At 49.3% G+C, this 24,466-nt stretch overlaps 1 protein-coding gene across 13 annotated transcripts in view; it reads left to right on the top strand.

Annotated features, from left to right (window-relative positions):
* The window catches only part of CARMIL3 (capping protein regulator and myosin 1 linker 3), an 84,113-nt gene that overhangs the window by 12,667 nt on the left and 46,980 nt on the right, over positions 1-24,466 (top strand). For 12 of the 13 annotated variants that reach the window (XM_083580758.1, XM_083580764.1, XM_083580767.1 and 9 more), the window contains exons 2-9: positions 5,146-5,240; positions 11,384-11,434; positions 13,838-13,897; positions 14,818-14,939; positions 18,794-18,891; positions 22,143-22,213; positions 22,976-23,049; positions 24,284-24,359. In XM_083580758.1, coding sequence (XP_083436884.1) covers positions 5,146-5,240; positions 11,384-11,434; positions 13,838-13,897; positions 14,818-14,939; positions 18,794-18,891; positions 22,143-22,213; positions 22,976-23,049; positions 24,284-24,359 — 647 coding nt within the window. Of the gene's footprint in view, positions 1-5,145; positions 5,241-10,920; positions 11,012-11,383; positions 11,435-13,837; positions 13,898-14,817; positions 14,940-18,793; positions 18,892-22,142; positions 22,214-22,975; positions 23,050-24,283; positions 24,360-24,466 lie in introns of those variants that run through there. The other variant, XM_083580769.1, reaches the window with a different exon arrangement.

Raw genomic sequence — 24,466 nt, 5'->3', positions numbered from 1 at the left:
GTGTAGCTAACAAGCCGCCTCCCCAGCAGAGCGCATAAGTGCTTGGGAGTGCAGCCGCCCAGGCGCTCCCTGCTTCCTATGGCGGGGAGCACCGCTGCCACAGAACACGCGGGCCTTGCTCCCAAGGCGCCTCCGAGCCCCTGTCGCCGCAGCTGCCCTTCCTGAGGTCAGTCGCCAGCAACTCCATGGTGGAAATCCGAACTGTGGCTCCTTTTCCCTCTTCCCCACCCTGGAAGAAAAGATTGCTGCGCATGTGACGGATGGAGAAGGGGCTTGTCTTGAGCAGCCGCCCGCCTCACTTTTGACCCCCAAGCCTGGCTGAGTTGCAAAAACCATGGTGCGCGTACACCATGCCAGCTGCCTGGAATCCCGGACCGTCCGCGGGCCAGATCTAGAAGGCAATTGGGCCTGATCCGGCCCACGGGCCTTAGTTTGCCGACCCATGAGTATGATCTTGTGCTAAAGCAGCGGTTCTCAACCTGTGGGTCCCCAGATGTTGTTGAACTACAACTCCCATCACCCCTAGCTAGCAAGGCCAGAGCTCAGGGATGATGGGAGTTGTAGTCCAACAACATCTGGGCACCCACAGGTTGAGAACCGCTATGCTAAAGGAAGGCACTGATCCTAATACATGGGGATGCTCATAACTGCAGAGCAGCGACTGCCCAGGCAAGAGGAAGAAGGTCGGGAATCCCAGGCAGACTAGAAGGCAAGCGAAGGCAGGGATCAGCACCTTGGAGAGCGATCTAGGTGTGAGTTTCAGGACCATGGCCAGCGACCCTGCAGCAGAGGTAGAACGTGCATGTTGTCTCAGCAGAGCAACTGGCAGAGAGAGGCCTTGGGCTATGCATTTATTGACTGACGCTCTGCCCCCTGAGAGTTGCGTTAGGCCAAGTAAGGAGCTGCTGCCTTCCTCTTTGCCCAGGGGTTGGAGGGTGCAGAGAACCTCTTTCAGTCTGAGGACTGTGTTCCATGACGAGCAGCCCTCGGGTTGTGGCCAGAGGCAGAAAGTGGGCGGGATGACAGAGGCAACTCTTACCTTTATGTGGTTGGTGACTGTGCAGCCATGAAAAGGCCAGCAGTTCCTACAACCCCTACGCTTATCTCTCCCATTCTTCATCCAGGCAAGCAAGAGATGTTGTCACACACCCGGGGAGGCTCCCGAAGGCCTGATAGAGAGAGCTGGAGAGCCACATTCCCATTCTGCCCAAGATCTTGGGGCTTCATAGAATTGTTGAGTTGGAACAACTCATCTAGTCATCTAGTCCAACCTCCTGCACAATACAGGAATCTTAGTTCTCAGTTCAAGCAGTGCAGATGTCTCCTCCGGGTTCTTCTGCTCCTCCAGAGTGTCTGTCATGCCCTCCACCAGCTCCAGTCAGCACACCTAATGGTCAGGGAGAATGGAAACTGTAGTTCAAAAGCGTCTGGAGGGGACCCTGCTGGCTTCCTTGAAGCTGCACACTCCTATGCTGCGGGCCAGGTCTATTGGTGGAAGCCACGACACTTAGGCCAGTTTAAAAAGCTGTGAGGAAAATGGCCTCTGCGTGGCATGGCCACTCCTAGTGCTGCTACTTGCCTTTTATATTCCTTGATTTTGCCAACACTCTCCCTAATGGTCTTCAGCCAAATTTGATTTCCCATCTAGGCCTCGCCAGCAGCAATATTGGTTCCTTTCTCTCCCCGTTGCCCTAAGATGGGGAAACCACCCAGGGGGGAAGCGGGTTTGATATTGCTGGAGCGTTAGAAGCCGTCTCGGGTAACATTAGTTTTTCCACCACACTGGCTTGGATCTTGTCCCAAAATAACAAGCTGAGGAATCAGACTGTAGTAATATCGCAGGCTAATTTCTTAGCAGAAGGTGTATTCTCCGATCTTAATGTCATCTCTAAAACAGATGGCAAACAGTCGTTGCTCTGCGGGGAAGGGGAGAACTCTGCATTTGCTCAGAGGCATATTATCATTGTCATTATTATTATTATTATTATTCATCATTCATTCATTCATTCCCTATGGGGAAGGGCTTTTAGCTCAGAGCATGGAGCATCTATTTTGCAAGCAGAAGGTCTCAGGTTCAGTTCCTGATAGGACTGGGAGAGAGCCATGCCTGAAACCTCCGAAAGCGGCTGCCAGTCCGTGCAGACAGTACTAAGCGAGAGCTAGTATAAGGCAGCTTTCTATGATCTTATATTGTTCCATTGTCGTTAGCGGTATTTAGCTATTTTTATTATTTTCAGTATTGAGCGGATTAATCAATCAAGCTTTAGTTTGAGTCGGAATCCGCTCATTCTCTTTTTGTCGTTTTCTCCCCCTGGGGGAGGGGAACCCCACCCAGTGTGGAAATGTTGTAAGGGGAGAAGATTCACCAGTGGGATTTCTGCCTGTTGAGTAGCTGCTAAGTAGAGGTAACATGAAGCAAATTGAGTCAGTTGTTGGACTCCAACTGTCGTCAGCCCAAGCCGGCATGACCATTAGAGTAAGGCATTATGGGAGTTGTAGTTCAGGGCAGGGCAGTCTTAAATAAGGCCCGTTAGTAAGCCCGACTGACTCACTAGCAGGGATGTGGGCCACAGATTTGTTTCATTTCTCTCTTGTTTCTTTTCTCCCCGCTTCCATTCCTATTATGTTTTATTGTAATTTTATTCATGTTAGCCGCCCTGAGCCCGGTTCTGGCCGGGGAGGGCGGGGTAAAAATAAAAAAATATTATTATTATTATTTATTAAATGCAACCCTACTTAATTTGTTCTTTCCAAAACAAGAGGCCATCTGAAACACACCCATGGACTTCATGGCAGGGCATGGATTTGAACCCTGGTCCTTGCAAGCTTGGGACGCAGGTGGCGCTGTGGGTTAAACCACAGAGCCTAGGACTTGCTGATCAGAAGGTCGGCAGTTCAAATCCCCACGATCGGGTAAGCTCCCGTTGCTCGGTCCCTGCTCCTGCCAACCTAGCAGTTCGAAAGCACGTCAAAGTGCAAGTAGATAAATAGGTACCGCTCCGGCGGGAAGGTAAACGGCGTTTCCGTGCGCTGCTCTGGTTCGCCAGCAGCGTCTTAGTCCTGCTGGCCACATGACCCGGAAGCTGTACGCCAGCTCCCTTGGCCAGTAAAGCGAGATGAGCGCCGCAACCCCAGAGTCGTCCACGACTGGACCTAATGGTCAGGGGTCCCTTTACCTTTACCTTTGCAAGCTCTCGTCCAACACTAACCACCATGCCATGCATCACGCAGCCTGGCTCGATGGCATGAGTCGCCTGTAGTTATTTGCTCTGTTCCACCAGGTAGGGGAGCTAGTACGGCGTATGAATTGCGGACCTGCATTTGAACATGACTGAGGGGGTTTCAACTGGCCCTGATAAGTCTCAGAGAGACATGTCCGACCTGGGGAGGTGGTGGGGAAGACCTCAGGGAGGCCTCGAAGCCTCTTTCCCTTCTCCAGAAGAACTGGGTCCTCCCTTCCTTAGCTGTCAGGACCAATTTGTCTCGGCCGCCAGGCCTGTCACCTCCAATGCTTCGCCCCAGTTCCCTGCACACCCAGCCGAGGACACCACACACACAAAACACACACACACAAACACATGCTCATTCTCTTTCTCTCAGCTCGCACCAGACAGAGGCGGCCGGTGGCCTCAGTTTACCCCGAGGCGTTGTGAGTCGGAAAGAAGCGGTAGTGGGGGACGGTTTCATCCTGTACGCTTTTGCTTGGCTGAAGCGGAGAAGCTACCCGGAGCGAAGCGATTGATTGAATGGTGCCTGCCTGCCTCTGGCGGGTCGATCCGAGCTCCCGAAAAGTCCTCCCTTCAGCTCCCAGGACAACGCGATGGAGCAATGCCATGAAGAGAATTCCCCCGGGCATGCGCAGAGCGCCTTCCTCTACTCCACGTCACTCCTTAACACACTTGGGACCCCCGGATCGGGGGCCCTTGAGCCCCACAGGACCTCTTCCTTTAGAAACTATGTGTAGGGTTTAATTTGATCAAGAGTCCAACATCTGAAGGCAGCCCTGTTTAGGGAAGTTTTTAATGTTTAATGCTGTATTGTGGTTTTTAATATTCGGTTGGGAGCTGCCCAGAGTGGCTGGGAAAACCCAGCCAGATGGGTGGGGTATAAATAATAAATTATTATTATTATTATTATTATTATTATTATTATTATTATTATTATTATTATTAGTTGGGTCTCTGGACCATAATAAAGATTGATTATTTATTTATTTATTTATTTATTATAATTAACCCCAGAATCTCTTTCTTTTAAAGTTTTTGCCACAAAGGCAGGGGCTTAGAATGCATGGAATCCTGATAAGAAAGAGATAAGAAAGAGACCACTATTACGTATTTTATTTACATTTTTATCCAGCTTTTCTTATTCCCCCTCTTGTTTTATCTTCACAACAACCCTGTGTTGTAGGTTGGGCTTAAGAAAGTGGCTGGCTTAATGTCATCTAGTCCATGTCATAGCTGTGTGGCGATTTGAATTTGGGCTAGGAAAGGGCTAAAAGGATGTAATTTGGGGGGAGTGCTTAATCTCTCCAGATTCTCAGTCACATTTTGTTTACCTTTGGTGTGCAGAGGCTGAAATCATGATTATCACTTTATATCCAGTGGGACATTTGTATGTTCTGGAAATGTTGCAAAATCTGCAGAATCTAACGTGTGTGTGTTTTTTTTTAAAAGAAATATTTTCTTCAGGATTCAATCTTTGAAAAACTTAAATGCTTTAAGCAGTTGCGTAAACATTTTCCTGGAATACCCCAGGATTCCTCATGGGTAACTCTGAAAACTCTAAACTAGGAGAAAGTATCAGACTCTTAGTTCTCCCCTTTTGCAGACATCAAAAAATACGTTTAGAGGCAGCGGTTACCTTGGTGGGGGAGGGAAAGGCACTCTGCACAAGCTCAGTGGCACCCTTCTCATTTATTGGTTCCCAAAACCCCAGACCCTTGCTTTTCTTTGGAAAGCTGACCTGAAGTTCACCAAGGGAAGGGCAGACAGGGCAACTCAGCGACTGTCCTTCCTTCCTGACACTGGACAGCGGAGGCTTATAGGCTCTGGCTCCCCCTACTGGCTGCCTCCTTGCATTCTGCCCAACCAGCCCCATTGAGTCCCAGCCTCCAGATCCTAACCTGCTACGCTTCCTTTCCAGACAGCATCCGGAAGTTCCTGAACCGGCCTCCCATCCACCTGCTGGTGAGGGTGAAGCTAGAAACCAAGCCGAAGAAAAGCGAAGACAGGGTGCTGGTGAGAGACTCCCGGGGGGTTTGGGGACCAGGTGGTGGGGGTGGTGGGGAAATACCGTATTTTTCCATGTATAAGACAACCTTTTTTTCCTGAATTTTTTTTGGGTGATAAATTGAGGGTCGTCGTCATACATGGGTTAATATGCTAAGATCACTGCAGATGGTGACAGCAGTCACGAAATTAAAAGACGCCTGCTTCTTGGGAGAAAAGCAATGACAAACCTAGACAGCATCTTAAAAGGCAGAGACATCACTTTTCCAACAAAGGTCCGTATAGTCAAAGCCGTGGTTTTCCCAGTAGTGATGTACGGAAGTGAGAGCTGGACCATCAAGAAGGCTGATCGCCGAAGAATGCATGCTTTTGAATTCTGGTGCTGGAGGAGACTCTTGAGAGTCCCATGGACTGCAAGAAGATCAAACCTCTCCATTCTGAAGGAAATCAGCCCTGAGTGCTCACTGGAAGGACAGAACCTGAAGCTGAGGCTCCAAGACTTTGGCCACCTCATGAGAAGAGAAGACTCCCTGGGAAAGACCCTGATGTTGGGAAAGATGGAGGGCACAAGGAGAAGGGGACGACAGAGGGCGAGATGGTTGGACAGTGTTCTTGAAGCTACCAGCATGAGTTTGACCAAACTGCGGAAAACAGTGGAAGACAGAAGTGCCTCGCGTGCTCTGGTCCATGGGGTCACGAAGAGTCGGACACGACTAAATGACTCAACAACAAAAGCGAGGGCTGCGAAATGTTGGAGGGGAGGCTGCTTACCTGCTCTTCCCGGCTTAGGAAAAGTTTTTGGGGAGAGCCAGTATGCGGTGTATTACGGCACCAGTTCCGTCAGCCAGAGTGGGGGGATCATCAAGAAGCTGCTCAGCAGCTCAGCGAACTTACAGAAGAAGCTCAACAACTGCTGAGGGCTCCCAAAAATAGGGGTCGTCTTATACATGGGGTTGTGTTATACACGGGAAAATATGGTAATAATAATAATAATAAATAATAATAAATTTTATTTATATCCCGCCCTCCCCAGCCGAAGCCGGGCTCAGGGCGGCTAACAACAATCAAATAATCAAACAATCAAATAAACCAACATTCTAAAAATATTTCATTATAAAAATTAATTAAAATCAAGTTGATGGCAACCATTAAGCAAAACTCTGTGCAGGTTGCCAGAGGAGGGAGTCAGGCTGCGCCCTGACCAAAGGCCTGGTGGAACAACTCTGTCTTGCAGGCCCTGCGGAAAGATGTCAGGTCCCGCAGGGCCCTAGTCTCTTGTGACAGAGCGTTCCACCAGATTGGAGCCGCAGCCGAGAAGGCCCTGGCTCTAGTTGAGGCCAGCCTAACCTCTCTGAGGCCTGGGACCTTCAGGATGTTTTTATTTGCAGACCGTAGGTTTCTTTGTGGGACATACCAGGAGAGGCGGTCCCGTAGGTACGAGGGTCCTAGGCCGTATAGGGCTTTAAAGGTTAAAACCAGCACCTTAAACCTGATCCTGTACTCCACCGGGAGCCAGTGCAGCTGATATAGCACCGGGTGAATGTGGTCTCGCAGCGAAGACCCCATAAGGAGTCTCGCCGTGGCATTCTGCACCCGCTGGAGTTTCTGGGTCAGTCTCAAGGGCAGCCCCACGTAGAGCGAGTTACAATAATCCAGTCTGGAGGTGACCGTCGCATGGATCACAGTGGCTAGGTCAGGGCGAGAGAGATAAGGGGCCAACTGCTTAGCTTGGCGGAGATGAAAAAATGCCGCCTTTGTTATAGCTGTAATCTGCGCCTCCATAGAGAGGGAGGTATCGAAGATTACACCCAAACTCTTAACGGACGGTGCTGGCACTAACTGCACCCCCGCAAGAGATGGGAGTTGCCTCCTCAATCCCATATCGTCCCGTCCCAGCCAGAGGACCTCTGTCTTTGAAGGATTTAACTTCAACCGGCTCCCACGTAACCATCCAGCCACAGCCTCCAGGCATCTGGTCAGTGTGTCTGGGGCCGAGTCAGGATGGCCATCCATCAACAGATAGAGTTGGGTGTCATCGGCATACTGATGGCAACCCAGCCCAAAACTCTGAACAAGCTGGGCGAGGGGGCGCATAAAGATGTTGAAAAGCATGGGGGAGAGTATCGCACCCTGAGGCACTCCACACACCAAGGAGTGGCGCGATGACAATTCCCCCCCCAAGCGCCACCCTCTGTCCCCAACCAGAGAGAAACGAGCGCAGCCATTGGAGGACTGTGCCCTGGATCCCCACGTCGGCAAGGCGGTGGTCTAGGAGTTCGTGATCGACCATGTCGAAAGCTGCTGCTGTAATCCTGGTGGTGGCTGCACTGCTTTGCAAGCTGCTGGTTAGCCCAGGGCTGCTGGTGCCAAGGCTCTGCTCTGGCAGGTATCTGCAGGGAGCCCCCCTCACCCAATCCAGCTCGGTGGTCTTTGGAGCCGCTTCCTCCTTTTCACCTTGGGAACCACCTGCCACTTGCTCTGGCCGAGGTGATGGGGGGGGGTGGCTCAGGAGGAGAAGCTGCTGTTGTTATGTTATGTTATGTTTGCATTTTATACGTTTTCATTTCATTTTACTTTTTATGTTGTTGTTTTATCTTACTTTAATGTTTTTATTCTATTGTTTTCTTTTATTTTAATTCATTTTCTTTTCTTTTCTTTTATTATAATTCCCAGTGCTTTTTCAGTTTAGAGGTACTCTCATTTTGACTCGAGAAAATCACCATGTTGTAGTTCAGATCGGGAAAAATAAATACAGTAAATGGACAAAATTAAAAAGATTCACAAACTGTTTAGGGGTATTCGTTCCCCCACGTACCCCCATAAAAAAGAGCACTGATAATTCCCATGGTGGGATAGCTCAGTTGGTAAAGCATGAGACTCTCAATCTCAGAGACGTGGGTTCGAGTCCCACACTGGGCAAAAAGATTCCTGCATTGCAGAGGGTTGGACTAGATGACCCTTGTGGTCCCTTCCAGCTCTAAGGTTTTAAGATTCTCTGTTCTACTTATTTATCGCACTGATATCTATTGTTCTATGGTGAGGTGAGGGAATAAAGAAGGGAGGGACCCTGGGCCACAAATCGTAGGTCAACCGCACATCTTGCTCTTGGGATTCTCCACCCCCCCCAGCCCAGAGATAATGCCCCCCTGCTCAGATATACTCCCAAATAGTTTATTTCATTTGATTGTTCTCATTACCCTCCTCTGAGTACTTTATGTGCATCTTCCTCCCCGTTTTATTTATCTTTACACCACTGATTGTACAGTTGTACCTCGGGTTACAGACACTTCAGGTTACATACGCTTCAGGTTTCAAACCCAGAAATATTACCTCAGGTTAAGAACTTTGCCTCAGGATGAGAACGGAAATCGTGCTCTGGCGGCGTGGCAGCAGTGAGAACCCCCATTAGCTAAAGTGGTCTTCAGGTTAAGAACAGTTTCAGGTTAAGAACGGACTTCCGGAACGAATTAAGTACTTAACCCAAGGTACCACTGTAAATAATATCTATGTGGTGAACAAAGGAATTTAAAGAAAGAAAGAAAGAAAGAAAGAAAGAAAGAAAGAAAGAGCGGTATAAAAATTATTATTATTATTATTATTATTATTATTATTATTATTATTATTAATTGAATTTATATACCGCCTTATATACCGGGGGTCTCAGGGCGGTTCACAGAATAAAATTAAGATATAAAACCACAAAATTCATAATAAAAATAAAAACCACAACCCAACAGCCCCCCCAAAACACATTTTAAAAGGGCATAGGGATGTAAAACAGAAATCAAATTTCATCTACATGACAACCCTACCAGGTAGAGTGGGCTGGAAGAGTGACTGGTGTAAGGATTTGAACCCAGGCCTCTCCGAATTCCTGGTCTTGGGCTGCATACACCCCAGGCATTTAAGTGTCTGGGGAACGGTGCAGGGAACTGTAGCTCTGTGAGGGGCAAACTACAGTTCCCTGGATGCTTTGGGGGAAGTCCTGCGCTTTAAATAATATGGCGACACCAGGCGCTATTTCAGCTCCCTCTGATCACTGGTTCCTGGTCCCTTAAGCAAACCAGAGGAGCAGAGACGGAAAGGGTAAAAGACCCTCTAAACGAAGTGGGGAGTTTCTGAAATTGTTCGGGGGGCCACTCACCCTGGCCCCTGGCCCTTCCTCCCAGTGGTACGGCCTTGGGGAGCGTCTCGCAGCCCTTCTTCCCTATTCCTCCCCCCTGCCCATCATTTCTTCTCTTCTCTCAAACTCTCCAGCTCTCGAATCCTGTCCTCGCAAATTAGGTCAGGGTTTGCAAATTTGCTGCTGGCAGCAAAAGTGGAGGTCGCAGGCAGGAGCAGACAGGGGAGGGGGCTGGCGGAAAGGAGAAAAGGAGGGGGGGGAAACTTTGCATCGGCTAATGCAAAAAGAGCCTATAGTTTTCCCCCACCCCACCCCCCGCAAGGATTCGGAAGAGGGGAGGTCTTGGCAAAAATGGGGTTTGGGCCAAACTCTCTGCAATGGTGTCTTCAGCCTGTGTGTGAATTTGCCAGGCCAGGTTCCGCCTCGCAAGGTTGTTGTGATTGAATGATACAGAATAAAGGCCAAAGGATCTCTGAGGGTGGGAGGGAGCTGATTTCCGGGTGGCCAAGTGATGAGGAGGTTTGGTGGGGGGAAGGCTGTGGGTTGAAATTAAGGGGGCATCAGGAGCAGTTAACTTCTAGGGCAAAAGGGGACAGGACACCCCCCTCAGCTAAGGGGCAACAGGGTGATCTTCCAATCACTGCATCAGAGGAAGCCCCCCCAAAGGTTGCCACCTCCCCTCCCCAGGAACACCAGAAATCCATGCCTTTAAAGCTTTGCTACAGGCCAGTATTCAACAGGTGCAGCCACGGGGTTGAAACGCTGCACCTGTTGAATTTCCACCTTCTGCCCCACACTGTGATTTAAGGCGAAATGTGGCGATCCCATTTATGGGTCTGGAGAGTGAACGGAGCCAGTATGAGTTTTCCCCCTAGTTAAGTTCTAGCACAGGGGTCAGCAAACGTTTTCAGCAGGGAGCCGGTCCAGACCTTGTGGGGGGCCGGACTATATTTTGAAAAAAATAATAATGATCAAATTCCTATGCCCCACAATAACCCAGAGATGCATTTTAAATAAAAGCACACATTCTACTCATGTAAAAACACCAGGCAGGCCCCACAAATAACCCAGAGATGCATTTTCAATAAAAGGACACATTCTGCTCATGTTAAAAACACACTACTTCCCGGACCATCCGCGGGCCGGATTTAGAAGGTGATTGGGCCGCATCCGGCCCCCGGGCCTTAGTTTGCCTACCCATGTTCTAGCACATACACATTCTGTTTTTTTCCGATTGGCACAAAGTTACACATTTGTTTCCTTGCTGACCCCCTGATTTCTGGAGTGCCCTGAGTGCGGATCTTACCATCATGGCTTAGAGATGGAGGAGGAGAGCGAGAAAGACGTGGCAGGCTGGGAAATCAGTAATTCACTTCCCAACACTGCAAATGTGATTTCCAGCAGCAGCATAATTTTTAGCTTGCTAAAGGTTTCTATAGGTTAGCAGCTCTTGCTCAACTTACTCGTGAAGCTGTCGAGAGCTCATGCGCTGTAATAAACAGGATAACAGAATTGTAGTGTTAGAAGGGACCCCACGGGTCATCTAGTCTGACCCCCGCAATGCAGGAATCTCCAGGACAGCCAGCCATCCAACCTCCGTTTAAAAACATCCAATGAACGAGAGTCCACCACCTTCATTTCACCACCACTGCACATGGTAATATTTTAATTCTGAATTTTCAAAAAATTTCACCACCCACCCTGGGACCTGCAGGTTGAAGGGCAGGTAATACTGGCACTAATTGTTAAAAGGCCAAATGGCAAACTTGGGGAAATGGAATGCTTCCCTGCTAGAACGTTGCGTCAGAGGCAAAATGTCTTCCGAAATAAACAAGTTCAACGCTCATCAGTATTCTAGAAGATCCAGGTTGGGAAGACATGTTTGGAGAGAGGTGGTGTCTGGAGAGACACAGATAGCAGAAGGCAGAAAAAGCAACACAACATCCACATGAGGATTGTGTCTCAAAGGGAAACAGAAAAGGATTGTGCTGTCGTTCACCTCTTCTGTTCTTTGCCCTTTTTCCAACAGGTGCTCACCACTTGGCGAATCTATCTCTTTGGGCTAAAGGTACCAGCCAAGGTGAGTGGAGGAACAAATGAGAGATTTTGTGTGTGTGTGTGTGATTTAAAATACATTTATACCTCTTTACTCACCGTACATTTAAAGCACAACAAAGTACAGTTTTTTGTTTGGGAATTGTAACTCTGTGATGGATAAACTACAGTTCCCACGATTCTTTTTGGGAAATAAAGTGCTTTAAATGTATCATTGTGTACAATCCTATCTCTGAGCAGTGAGAGACTCTTTGGGTCCCAGTGCTTACCCCAGAGTTCGGTTTCCTTGGGACGAAGGTCCTTAGGGACAATGGTGTTTTTAAGATAAACAGTTTTATTTACACACGTGACCTGGCTCACTCCCAGAGATCTTGCTTCCCCATTAGGTTCTCAGGGAAGCCCCAAATAGATCCCTTTGGGATCTAGCACACAGCAAGAGAAGCCTCTGGGTCTCCGGCTTCCAGTGTCAGCCAAAAAAACGTACACCTTGGCCTATTGTTCTCCATCGGGTGAGGTGGGAGAAGACCCATCTCCATGGCAACAGGGCAACCTCTTTGGACATGTAAATGGTGGTACTTAACTGGCCAGCTAAAGCCGTTACCTTCACAAAGGAACTGGCTTGGGTTTCTTCTTATCCATTCTAACCTCACGGGTACAGGATCACAGGCTTAGAAGGGACCTCTGGGTGTCATCCAGACTGACCCTTGAGGCGTTCCCAAAGTAAAGGAAGGATTGAACTCTGATTAATAAGAATACACACAGAGGCTTGAACCAGCAAGACTCTGGGAAGGGTGCGTGTAATCATCTCTGTCTCCACCCTCCGGCCCAGGTCGTTTTATTCACAAAAGAACTTTTTACAGAGTGTTCGTAAGAGCCAATCAGATTTCTTCTGAGCATTTCAACAAACCCCACGTGGGGACAAAGTTAAACTACCAAAACTACCGTATTTTTCACCCCATAGGACGCACCGGCCCATAGGACGCATCAAGTTTTTTGGGGGAAAAATAAAGGGAAAAAAAATTATTTCCCCCCCAGGCGCTTGTGGTGCCGGCAGCGGGGAGAAGCACTCTTCTCCCCGCAGCCCGCCTTCAGACCAGGTCCGGGGACAGCGGGAAGACGCGCTGCGCCTTCCCGCTGTCCCCGGAGCTTGCGGGGCAGGCAGCGGGGAGAAGCGCTCTTCTCCCCGCCGCCCGCCTTCAGATCAGGTCCGGGGACAGCGGGGAGACGCGCTGCGCCTTCCCACTGTCCCCGGAGCTTACGAGGCAGGCAGCGGGGAGAAGCGCTCTTCTCCCCGCCGCCCGCCTTCAGATCAGGTCCGGGGACAGCGGGGAGACGTGCTGCGCCTCCCAGCTGTCCCCGGAGCTTGCGGGGCTGGCGGCGGGGTCTCCCCACCGTCAGCCTCCAAACCACTTCGGGAGACAGTGGGATGGCGGCGTTCCGCCTCCCTCTGTCCCCCGACCTTGTGGGGCTGGCGCTGGGGCTCTCCCCTCTCACTCTCCAGGCTTCAGCGAAAGCCTGCATTCGCCCCATAGGACGCAAACACATTTCCCCTTCATTTTTGGAGGGGAAAAAGTGCGTCCTATAGGGCGAAAAATACGGTAATTAAGCACACATATTTCTGGGGTAAACAAAACAGAACTACAAAGGAGTGCATTTGGCAACCCCTGAGGTCATAAACAAGCAATACACATGATAAGAAGGATGGCCAGGAAGACAGCGATCATTATCACCTTCAGGTGAGATCTATTTCCTGGCCCTAAGATTAACATCCTAAGATTAACATACTGGAAAAGCTACATCAACAAAACTTGCCCACTTTCTTTATGGCCCAGGATCCCTTCCTGGCAAGCAACTGGAAGCAACTGGGCTGCATACGTGACTGGTCAAGAAAGAGAAATGGGCAGTAGAGGAAATGGCCAGAGATGCAGAGGGTTGTGGGATTTGATCAGAAATTATTGTCAATGAATTAAACCCAGTCAACACAATGCATTCATCGTGGACACAATGGCTTGATGCATATTTTATAATTCCTCATAGTAATCCCACCTGACCCCACCCTCTGGATATTTGCACTTCTACAGACCCTCCCCAAACCTATATCAGTATGATGTGTATGCGGCCTAACAGTCATGGCTTCCTCCAGAAAATCCCGGGAACTGTAGTTTATTTATTTGTTATTACATTTATATAGCCACCTTTATCTTCCAAGGATCTCTAGGCTTCTGGCTCTCCTCCTCCATATTTCGCCCTTACAGCAACCCTGCCAGGCGGTTGTTTATCCCTCAGAGAGCTACGATTCACAGCATCCTTAAAACTCCCGTTCCCAGGATTCTTCAGGGGAGGTTATGCGCTTTGAACGTGCGCCGTGGACGCGACATTCGCTTCTGTCGCGTCACAACAAGTGACTCTTCTTTTCCCTCCCTTGCAGCTCGAATGCTCGTTCAATGTCCTGGAGATCCGAGCCTTAAACGCCCTGCATCACAACCAGGTAGGAGCAAGGGGCATCTCCCACAAAGGGGTGCTCTTACGATACAATAATCTTTTTGTCATTGTCCCATACAGAACAACGAAATTGAATCCACATCAGACATTCAAAAACCAATAAGCCTGCTATCCCAGCTATCCCAGCCTGGTTAGCCCCCTAAAAACTCTGATAAGGTAAAGGGACCCCTGACCATTAGGTCCAGTTGTGACCAACTCTGGGTTTGCGGCGCTCATCTCGCTTTATTGGCCAAGGGAGCTGGCGTACAGCTTCTGGGTCATGTGGCCAGCATGACTAAGCCGCTTCTGGCGAACCAGAGCAGCGCATGGAAACGCCATTTACCTTCCCACCGGAGCGGTACCTAGTTATCTACTTGCACTTTGACGTGCTTTTGAACTGCTAGGTTGGCAGGTGCAGGGACCGAGCAACGGGAGCTCACCCCGTCGCGGGGATTCGAACCGTTGACCTTCTGATTGGCAAGTCCTAGGCTCTGTGGTTTAACCCACAGCGCCACCCGTGTTCCTTAAAAAAAAAACAACAACAACTCTGATAACCCATAATTAAATACAATATACTCCCACAGAGACTACCTTACACTGCATTTAAAACCAAAATCGGATTTGGATAGAAACTGTTTCTCAGGCGGCTAGTCCTAGTCTTTATAACCCTGTCCCTTCTTCCAGAAGGCAGAAGCTGAAAGAGATCATTTCCGCACTATCCTGCGCTATCTCTGCAGCTTTCTTATGGCACCTGGAAGCATAGATTTGATCCAAGGTGGGAAGAGTGCACCCAATTATTCTCTCCGCAGTCTTTACAACCCTGGACAGCTTTGTTTATTCCCTGAGCATGCAGCTCCCAAACCACACATGATGGCGACATTGGTGTCTGTCGGGTGCTGACGCCTTTTGCCTTCCTTCTGCATTCAGATCCTGGTGGAGACAGAGAAGGCCAACTACAGCTTGAAATTCCCCACCCCGGAAAGCGCTGACCAGGTCACGAGGCATGTCAACACTTCCTTAGCCAAAATCTTCCCTAGCCCGGCCTCTGTGTGAGTATGAAGAAGCCGTAGGGTGGGGAGAACACTGGCTGCGGGTGGCGGGGTTGCCAAATTCAGTCGTTCGCCATAACAGCGCCTCTCACGACAACTTGTGTGTGTGGGCGTGAACAGAGGACCAAGGTGTGCTTCCATGTTGTAGAAAACATGGAGGCGACGATGATGATGATGATAAACTACAGTGGTATCTCAGGTTACATACGCTTCAGGTTACAGACTCCGCTAACCCAGAAATAGTACCTCGGGTTAAGAACTTTGCTTCAGGATGAGAACAGAAATCGTGCTCCGGCGGCCCGGCGGCAGTGGGAGGCCCCATTAGCTAAAGTGGTACCTCAGGTTAAGAACAGTTTCAGGTTAAGAACGGACCTCTGGAGCGAATTAAGTACTTAACCCGAGGTACCACTGTATAGAAAAGGCCAGTCACACAGCACAATTCAAAGTGTTGGTGTTGACCTTTAAAGCCCTAAACGGTGTCGGCCCAGTATACCTGAAGGAGCGTCTCCACCCCCATCGTTCTGCCGGGACGCTGAGGTCCAGCACCGAGGGCCTTCTGGCGGTTCCCTCACTGCGAGAAGCAAAGCTACAGGGAACCAGGCAGAGGGCCTTCTCGGTGGTGGCGCCCGCCCTGTGGAATGCCCTCCCATCAGATGTCAAAGGGATAAACAACTACCTGACATTCAGAAGACATCTGAAGGCAGCCCTGTTCAGGGAAGTTTTTAATGTGTGGCATTTTAATGTATTTTTAATCTTTGTTGGAAACGGCCCAGAGTGCCTGGGGAAACCCAGCCAGATGGGTGGGGTACAAATAAATTATTATTATTATTATTATTATTATTATTATTATTATTATTATTATTTTCTTGTCAGTGTGGAACTAACTTCCCTTTCTAAATTCTAATGTGGAATGTATAGGATTTTCACCACAGAGATGCTAAAGGCTAGACTAACAGCCTTCCCTTGCACCCGGTACCCTCCAGACATCCAATTTCTTGAGCTTTCATCCTGATCTGCTTGTGCATAGCTTTCATTGCGCATCCAGCATTAATTCTGATTTGCTTGCAGGGTGTTTACGCAATAGCTCCGTGGTTGGAGGCTGAGTACTTCTGAAAACCAGTTGCTGGAAGCGGCAGGAGGGGGGAGTGCCGTGTTTCTGTTGCCCTCAGGTCTTGCTTGTGGGTTTTCCTTGCTTGGCCGCTGTGAGAACAGGACGCTGGACTAGATGGGCCCCGGGCCTGATCCAGCTGCCAGTCTCTTCTCATGCTTTTAGACGTCTCCCCATTAGCAGTCCATAGCCCATCCTTCTCCAAGCCACAAAAAGTCTTTCTCTTTTTTAAAGTGGATTTTTAAAAAAATGCTAGGCCGTGAGAGTGCTTCAGACCACTTTATATCTCCAGACTCCTGGAGTGCACTTGACTCCCTCTTGTGCGCCCCACAACTCCTGTTTGTTCCAGCCAGGCGCTAGGGGTGCTGGGAGTTGTAGTTCAACTTGATTTGGAGGTTGGAAGAGGCTGGCACACAGAGAGAGACCACCCTGTGCCCGCTGAGAAATATAGCTTTTGACAGTGCGTTTCTCCCCGCTCCCAATTGTTTTCACACTAATTGATTTCTATCTCCTGGGGTTAACAACATCCTTTCAGAGGCAGAGACGGCTTGGCCCCCAAAGTCACCACCCCCCTCGTACCTACGGGACCGCCTCTCCTGGTATGTCCCACAGAGGAACTTCAAATAAAAACATCTTGAAGGTCCCGGGCCACAGAGAGGTTAGGCTGGCCTCAACCAGAGCCAGGGCCTTTTTGGCTGTGGCTCCGATCTGGTGCAACGCTCTGTCACAAGAGACTAGGGCCCTGCGGGACTTGACATCTTTCCGCAGGGCCTGCAAGACAGAGCTGTTCCACCAGGCCTTTGGCCAGGGCACAGCCTGACTCCCTCCTTTGGCAATCCTCACAGAACTCTAGCCCAATGGTTGCCATTGGTTTGATTTGAATTAATTTTATAATGAATGATTTTAGAGTATTGTGTTGTACTGTTGTACTGTTTTATTGTTGTTAGCCGCCCTGAGCCCGGCTTCGGCTGGGGAGGGCGGGATATAAATAAAATTTATTATAAATATATAAAAGGATGTCACATAGAGGAGGGAGAAAGGTTGTTTTCTGCTGCTCCAGAGAAGCGGACACTGAGCAATGGATCCAAACTACAAGAAAGAAGATTCCACCTAAACATTAGGAAGAACTTCCTGACAGTAAGAGCTGTTTGACAGTGGAATTTGCTGCCAAGGAGTGTGGTGGAGTCTCCTTCTTTGGAGGTCTTTAAGCAGAGGCTTGACAACCATATGTCAGGAGTGCTCTGATGGTGTTTCCTGCTTGGCAGGGGGTTGGACTCGATGGCCCTTGTGGTCTCTTCCAACTCTATGATTCTATGATTCTATGATTTATTATTATTATTATTATTTCTCATGCCTCACCCTTAATCCCAGAAAGCCTGACCCCAAGGTTGTTCTGGTACCCCCCATTGCTGGTGTCTCATAAGCAGAGCTCTGCTGGAACAGGTCAAAGGCCCCTGTGGCGCAATGGGCAACGCATCTGGCTGTTGACCCGAAGGTTGGTGGTTCGAGCCCACCCAGGGACGGCTGTGGGCAGGGTGCCTGCATTTCAGAGGGGTTGGACTAGATGACCCTTGGGGTCCCTTCCAACTTCCCAATTCTATGATTCCAAGAGTGGTGGGGGGAAAACCTAGTCCAGGATCCTGTTCTCACAGAGGCCGCAGACGAAGCCCAAAAACAGGACCAGTGTGAAACAGTGGCAAAGCTCTCTCCCTGCTTGCGACCCCCAGCGACTTGTAGGGCTCCATTTCCTGACCCAGACAGCTGAGTTCTCTTGCAGGGGGACTTTAAATCCCCCTTTTTGAAAGAGTGGGAGAAGGAGGCAGGCAAACAGGCGACAAGCTGTTAGGTCGGGGTGGGCAAACGTTTGGCTCTCCGGACGTTGATGAACTACAGCTGCTGTCATCGCTGGCCATAGGCAGTGATGGGAGTTGTAGTTTGGCAACACCTGGAGGGACCAAAAAGGGTCCCCCACTGCTGTGTTAGGGAAGAGGCGACCCCCAAATTTACAGAGGTGTGCGCATATCCCTCGCACTTTCAGTGCAGCAGTGTGGCAGAGTGGTTTGTGGAGAATGGGCCTAGGAGTTCAAATCTCTGCTCAGCTATGTCTCACCATGTTAGGATGTCCCTTTTTTCATCAGAGAAATGTTGGAAGGTGTGGATTTTTGTGCGGATTAAAGGGGGGGAACCATGGATGCCACTTTAAGCTCCTTGGAGAATGGATGAGTGGATCAATCGATCAATAACTTGTCGTGCTCTTGTGATGCAGTATTTAGACAAGACTATCAGATCAGTTAAAGCTTGGTGGTGGTGGGACTATGCTATGTTGCTATGATTATTTTTTTGTTATGCTGTCCATTGTTGTGCTTTTTTATTACAGTGGTACCTCGGTTTTTCAGCGTCTCAGAAGCTGAACGTTTTGGTTTTTGAACACCGAAAACCCAGAAGTAATTGCTTCTGTTTTCAAACGCGCCTTGGAATCTGAACGGCTTCCACTGCGTGTTTTTCCATTTTTCCAGTTGAAAAATGCCCTTTGCACCTCAGTTTTCAAACATTTGTGAAGTCAAATGGTCTTCTGGAACGTATTACGTTCGAGAGCCGAGATACCACTGTACTATGCTCCGTAAAATGTGTGTTTAATGTCGTACACCGTTACACTGAGATCTTTTGATAAAGGGCAGTATATAAATCAAATAAACGATAACAAAATAACTCAGGAAATGCCTTCCTTCTCCTCCTCTTGTTGCAGCTGCCTCATACGCCATGGGACCGTCGAGACCCCAGAGACGCCACGGGACATGTCCCCCAACTCTGAAAGCTCCAGCTCCACGACGCACAGCATTTGCGGTGAGGGGGGAAGATGGAGAGGCGGGGTGGTGGTGTGGTGGCGGCCATTGGGTGTGTGGAATGTTCCGGAACCTGCCAGGGTTTTTCCTCCCGCTTCCCAGCGCCCAGAGAGGCAGGTGGCGCGATCTTCATTCACAGGAAATTATATGAAATTTTAATTACAGCCGCTGCATTATGCACTTAACCCACTGACCCGAATCCCGGAAGGGGTGTCCTGAAGAAAACACAAATTGCTTTCCTGGATCGGGCAGAAAAGTGCATTTAGCCCAGCCTTCTGTCTCCAGGGCTAGCAGCCAAATGGGCCTCGAAGGCCCACAACCTGGGCTTGGCGGTCAGAGGCATCTTCTCAAGCCTGCCTCTTAACAACAGATAATCAAAGGAATATTGCATCAAGGCAGATAGAGGTTTTCAACCTTTCTGAGTCCACGGCTCCCTTGATCAACTGCATTCTTTCTGCGGCACCCCTGTGGGGCTCAGGAGCCCAGTTATGTCAGCCCTTGCCTGCAGAGCGGGCAGCCCCTCACCCCTTTTCAAACGCCCTTCTCTCGGATTCCCTTCCTTGGGAGTCCTCTGGGCAGCTGCTCCTGGTCTCTGAGCTGCCTCCCATGATCCATAGATAGGTGCTTCTTCACACTGTCCCACAGGGGCCTAGGACTTGTCTGTCCACTCCCATCGTGGGTCCTATGCGGCCTAGGACCCACGTACCTACGGGACCGCCTCTCCTGGTATGCCCTGCGGAGGACTTTTAAGGTCCACAAATGACAACACTTTGGAGGTCCCAAGTCGCAAGGAGGTTAGATCGGTCTCAACTAGGGCCAGGGCCTTTTCAGTACTGGCCCCGACTTGTGGAACGCTCTGTCACAAGAGACCAGGGCCCTGCGGGATTTGACATCTTTTCGCAGGGCCTGCAAGACGGAGCTGTTCCGCCTGGTCTTTGGTTTGGACTCAGTCTGACCCTCATGTCTTCCCTCCCCTTATGGTTTTGATTCATAATAATAATAATAATAATAATAAATAAATAAAAATAAAAATAAAAATACAATTATTTATACCCCACCCTCCCCAGCCAAGGCCGGGCTCAGGGCGGCTAACAAGCAATAATAAAAACAAGTTGAATGACTACATCTTAAAAACAAATTAAAATACAGCATTAAAACGTTGAAACATTAAAATGCAGCCTCATCACAGGAGGAGAAAGGGCTACTACTAAAATGAGGCTGCATTTTAAATTGTATTTTAACTAATATTTTAACCCGTATTTTAATTAACTGTTTTTTTTCTTTTTCTATTACGTTTTACTGTAATTTTATTGGTGTTAGCCGCCCTGAGCCCGGCTCTGCCAGGGACGGCGGGGTATAAATAAAATTTATTATTATTATTAACAGCAAGGGCTGAGGCCAGCATCTTACTCACTTTGGGAGGCAGCAGCAGGCACTGCTAGGCCTGCATGGTGGAAAGGCTCCGCCTCAGCACTGGGCACTCAGCTCCCAGGCAGGCATTGCACACAGCAAGCACAAGAAATGCCAGCACAGCACCTGTCTGTCTGCCTGCCTGCCCAGCTTCCCACCTATCTGTCCATTCCCAACAGCAAGCGCTGGCGGACTGACTGGCCGGACTCCCTCACCCACTTGCCTGCTTACTCTGAGGCCGCCCCAGCTGCTGGCAACCAGCACCCCCTGGCCAGCCCCAGAGGCACCATTTGCCTGCAGAGCTTGTAGCCAGGGCTGCTGCAACCAACAGCTGTGCAAGCCTTTGGGGGGCAGAGACATGAGAGGGCGTCAGAGGATGGAGGGAAGGAAAGAAATTTAAAAATTAATCCAGAATGCAGCAGCTAGACTGGTGACTGGGAGTGGCCACCGAGAACATATAACAGCGATCCTGAAAGATCTTCGTTGGCTCCCAGTACGTTTCTGAGCACAATTCAAAGTGTTGGTGCTGACCTTGAAAGCCCTAAACGGCCTCAAAGGCCCAGTAGACCTGAAGGAGCGTCTCCACCCCCATCGTTCAACTCGGTCCAGCGCCGAGGGCCTTCTGGCGGTTCCCTCACTGTGAGAAGTGAGGTTACAAGGAACCAGGCAGAGGGCCTTCTCGGTAGTGGCACCTGCCCTGTGGAACGCCCTCCCACCAGATGTCAAGGCAATAAACAACTATTTTACTTTTAAAAGACATCTGAAGGCGGCCCTATTTAGGGAAGTTTTTAATGTTTGAACACTGTATTGTTTTTGATATTTGGTTGGAAGCCGCCTAGGGAGGGGAGACCCAGTCAGATGGGCGGGGTATAAATAATAAATTATTATTATAAGAGGGACAGAGGCCAGTATTGCCCACGGCACCCCTGACTATCATTCAAGGTACCCCAGGGTGCCAGGGCACACTGGTTGAGTACGAATGAGGACAGGGAAGCTCCATTTGAGCCTGAGACATGGGTAGGCAAATTAAGGCCCGGGGGCCGGATCCAGCCCAATCGCCTTCTAAATCCAGCCTGCGGATGATCCGGGAATCAGCGTATTTTTACATGAGTAGAATGTGTGCTTTTATTTAAAATGCACCTCTGGGTTATTTGTGGGGCCTGCCTGGTGTTTTTACATGAGTAGAATGTGTGCTTTTATTTAAAATGCATCTCTCAATTATTTGTGGGGCATAGGAATTCGTTCATTCCCCCCTCCCAATATAGTCCGGCCCCCCACAAGGTCTGAGGGACAGTGGACCAGCCCCCTGCTGAAAATGTTTGCTGACCCCTGGCCTAAGATATTCCATTTTCTTGCTGCCTGTGACAAACAGGGGTTTTCGGGAGGTTTGGATTGAATTTGACAGTGGCTCCCAAATCTCCCCCCCCCCCCACAGATGACTTGAAAATTGCTAAGGGTCTTGATGGACCACTTAAATTGTTGTTCTGCCTGTGGTAGCATTTGTAATGCGCTGTGCTAGGAAATGAATGATTCTTAATCTTTTTTTTAATCGCTCCCTTTATTGCTCACATCCTGCATTTTATCGTATTGCGATTTCAATCCCACAGAATCCAAATTGCAATACAGTAAAACAAAATGTGAGTGATAAAGATCCAATTGCAAATCAATAGGAGCCTTGAATGCGACGGGTGTGCCGCTCCCGTGGCGAATTGAGGCCTGTGAATTCCAGTAGGTCTACTTGGAGTAACAGTTAGCCAAAAGACATCCCCCGGCGTTTGCGAGAACAAAGCCTCCGTACGGAGGAGCCTGAGCGATAATATGCGCCCTTTTGCTTTTCCTCAGGAGGCTTTTCCGAAACCTACGCAGCTCTCTGCGACTACAACGGACACTCTTGCCGCGAGGAGGTGCAGTGGGTAAGTCGGTGGACCCGATTCTCAGGCGCCCTCTCCGATAACCTTGAGGAGAGAGACCCCCTTCGCCAGAGCAAGGGGGTTAGCGATTGTATCCTGAAAGAGAAACCGCCAGAAAAGCAGCAATTGCTCAGGATGTGGCTGCTTTGTGGCTTTCTCACCTCCTCGCTCGCCACAAGGACTTTTAGGTGGAGCAACTCGCACGGGGTGGCGGTCCCCCCCCCTTCCGCCTCGCCCAGGGGTTTGGTGCAAATCGAGGCACCTTCGCTCTGTTTCCGAAACCCTCGCTTCCTGCTCTTCTGCTCAAAAGCAATATGCAAATCTGCTCTGGGAGGTTTCTGGGCGAATGTGACAGGCAAATCCAGGCCACAGTCAGTGATGATGGCAGCCTTGGAAAAATATGTGTGTGGCTTGTTTTTGGTTTTTGGTTTTTTTGTAGTGGGAAGTTTGAGCTGGAAATGGAGAACCTGGGGGTGGAGAAGATCTGGCAGCAGAATGGTTTCATGCACGCTTTGTGGGTGTATGAAGATGGATATGTTATCTTGGTTTTTGTGGTGGGTGGGGAGGCCACAATTTACCTCTTCCTCCATTCAAAACTCTGAAACTCACTGGCTCATCTTGAGCCTACCTCACAGGATTGTTGTGGGGGGACAGAGTTCGGGAGGAGAAAACCTTTATGTTGCCCTGAGCTCCTTAAGGCAAACTATATTAATCATCAATTGATTTATTTCCTTTCTGGCTACCGTCTTATCCCTCGTGCTGTAGGACGTTGACACAATTTACCATTCCGAAGACAACCGGGAATTCAACCTCCTCGATTTCTGTCACCTGGAAAGCCGGTGAGGAGAAGCCACGTAAAACCATCTCTGTTAATAATAATAATAATAATAATAATAATAATAATAATAATAATAATAATTTATTATTTCTACCCCATCCATCTGGCTGGGTTTCCCCAGCCACTCTTGGCAGCTTTGAACAGAACATTAAAAACTCGCTTACCCCTACGCTACCATGGTCCACCCTCCATGTAGACCCACAGACCTCAAATCCATCCTCAAACTGCTATGCGCTCACTAGGCAAGTGCCTCAGTCTCTCCCCTTCTATCTGCAGTATGGGTCTAATAGTGCCGGCCTACCTTGGAAGGCTGTTGTGCAGACTGCCTTGTGAAGCACCCAGGTCGCCCGCACCATCCATTTAAAGTACACGGCTTCCCCCAGAGAATTCTGGGAGCTGTTGTTTGTGGAGGGTGCTGGGAATTGTAGCTTGGGCCAGGGGCAAACTGCAGTTCCCAGGTTTTCCTTGAGGAGAAGCGATGTGCGTTAAGTGTACAGCCAGTGCCGGATTTACGTATAAGCTAAACAAACTATAGCTTAGGGCCCCATTCTCTTGAGGGCCCCAAAAAAAATAAAAGAAAAAAAACCTGGATGTACATTTCCAAAATATAAGATAAAATACAAATAAATTAAAACCTACAAACAGCAACAGTGTTTTGTGTTGTGTAGGCTCCTATGATGTAAGTCATGGGCCCCGCCTGCTAGCCTGCTCCCTAAAATATCACTGGTTTGCTCCTTTCTATATGGCTTTAGATACCCATTAGGTCCATAAATTACCATATAGCATATATTCAACACAAAAAAACAGTGACAATTTGTTGCTGACAAAGGACAGGTGGACATATAAAGGGCCCCATTACCTTCGGCTTAGGGTCTCATCAAACCTAAATCCGGCCCTGTTGGGGCAACATAATTAACAGGGCACTGAAATATTAAAGAGGTCGAAACGAAACATTGCTAAGGGAAGTCAGATATAAAACACGCATTTCAAACGGCACAATTAGCAAGAGAATAAAATCAGAATGGAAGGTATCTGCTGCCGCCGTCAGTGGTGGTTCATGGTGGGCAGAAGCGGCTGCAGAAGCTCAGGCCCCGTGACTTGAGTCTGCACTGAGAGGCAGCCAAGATTGGCTCAGCAGCCTTAGCTTTTTGCAGCTGGAGTCAGTCCAGGCAAGGATTTGCCACTCCCTCCTCTAATCCCATTTACCTCTCCCCCCTTTCTGCTTCTCCTCGCAGGGACTTGGCTCTGATCGTGGCTGCTTTGGCATACAACCAGTGGTTCACCAAACTCTACTGCAAGGACTTGCGGCTGGTAGGTCTCCCAAACTGCGGGCAGGCGGCTGGGTGCCGATTGGGTCGGGAGGCAGGGAGGCTACCATTAGGTGGCGCCAGAGCCCACAACCGGAAGAGCCAAGTAAT

This window comes from Podarcis filfolensis (assembly GCF_964270895.1).
Source record: "Podarcis filfolensis genome assembly, chromosome: 13".
NCBI lineage: Eukaryota > Metazoa > Chordata > Lepidosauria > Squamata > Lacertidae > Podarcis > Podarcis filfolensis.
This window is presented reverse-complemented; position numbering and strand designations above follow the sequence as displayed.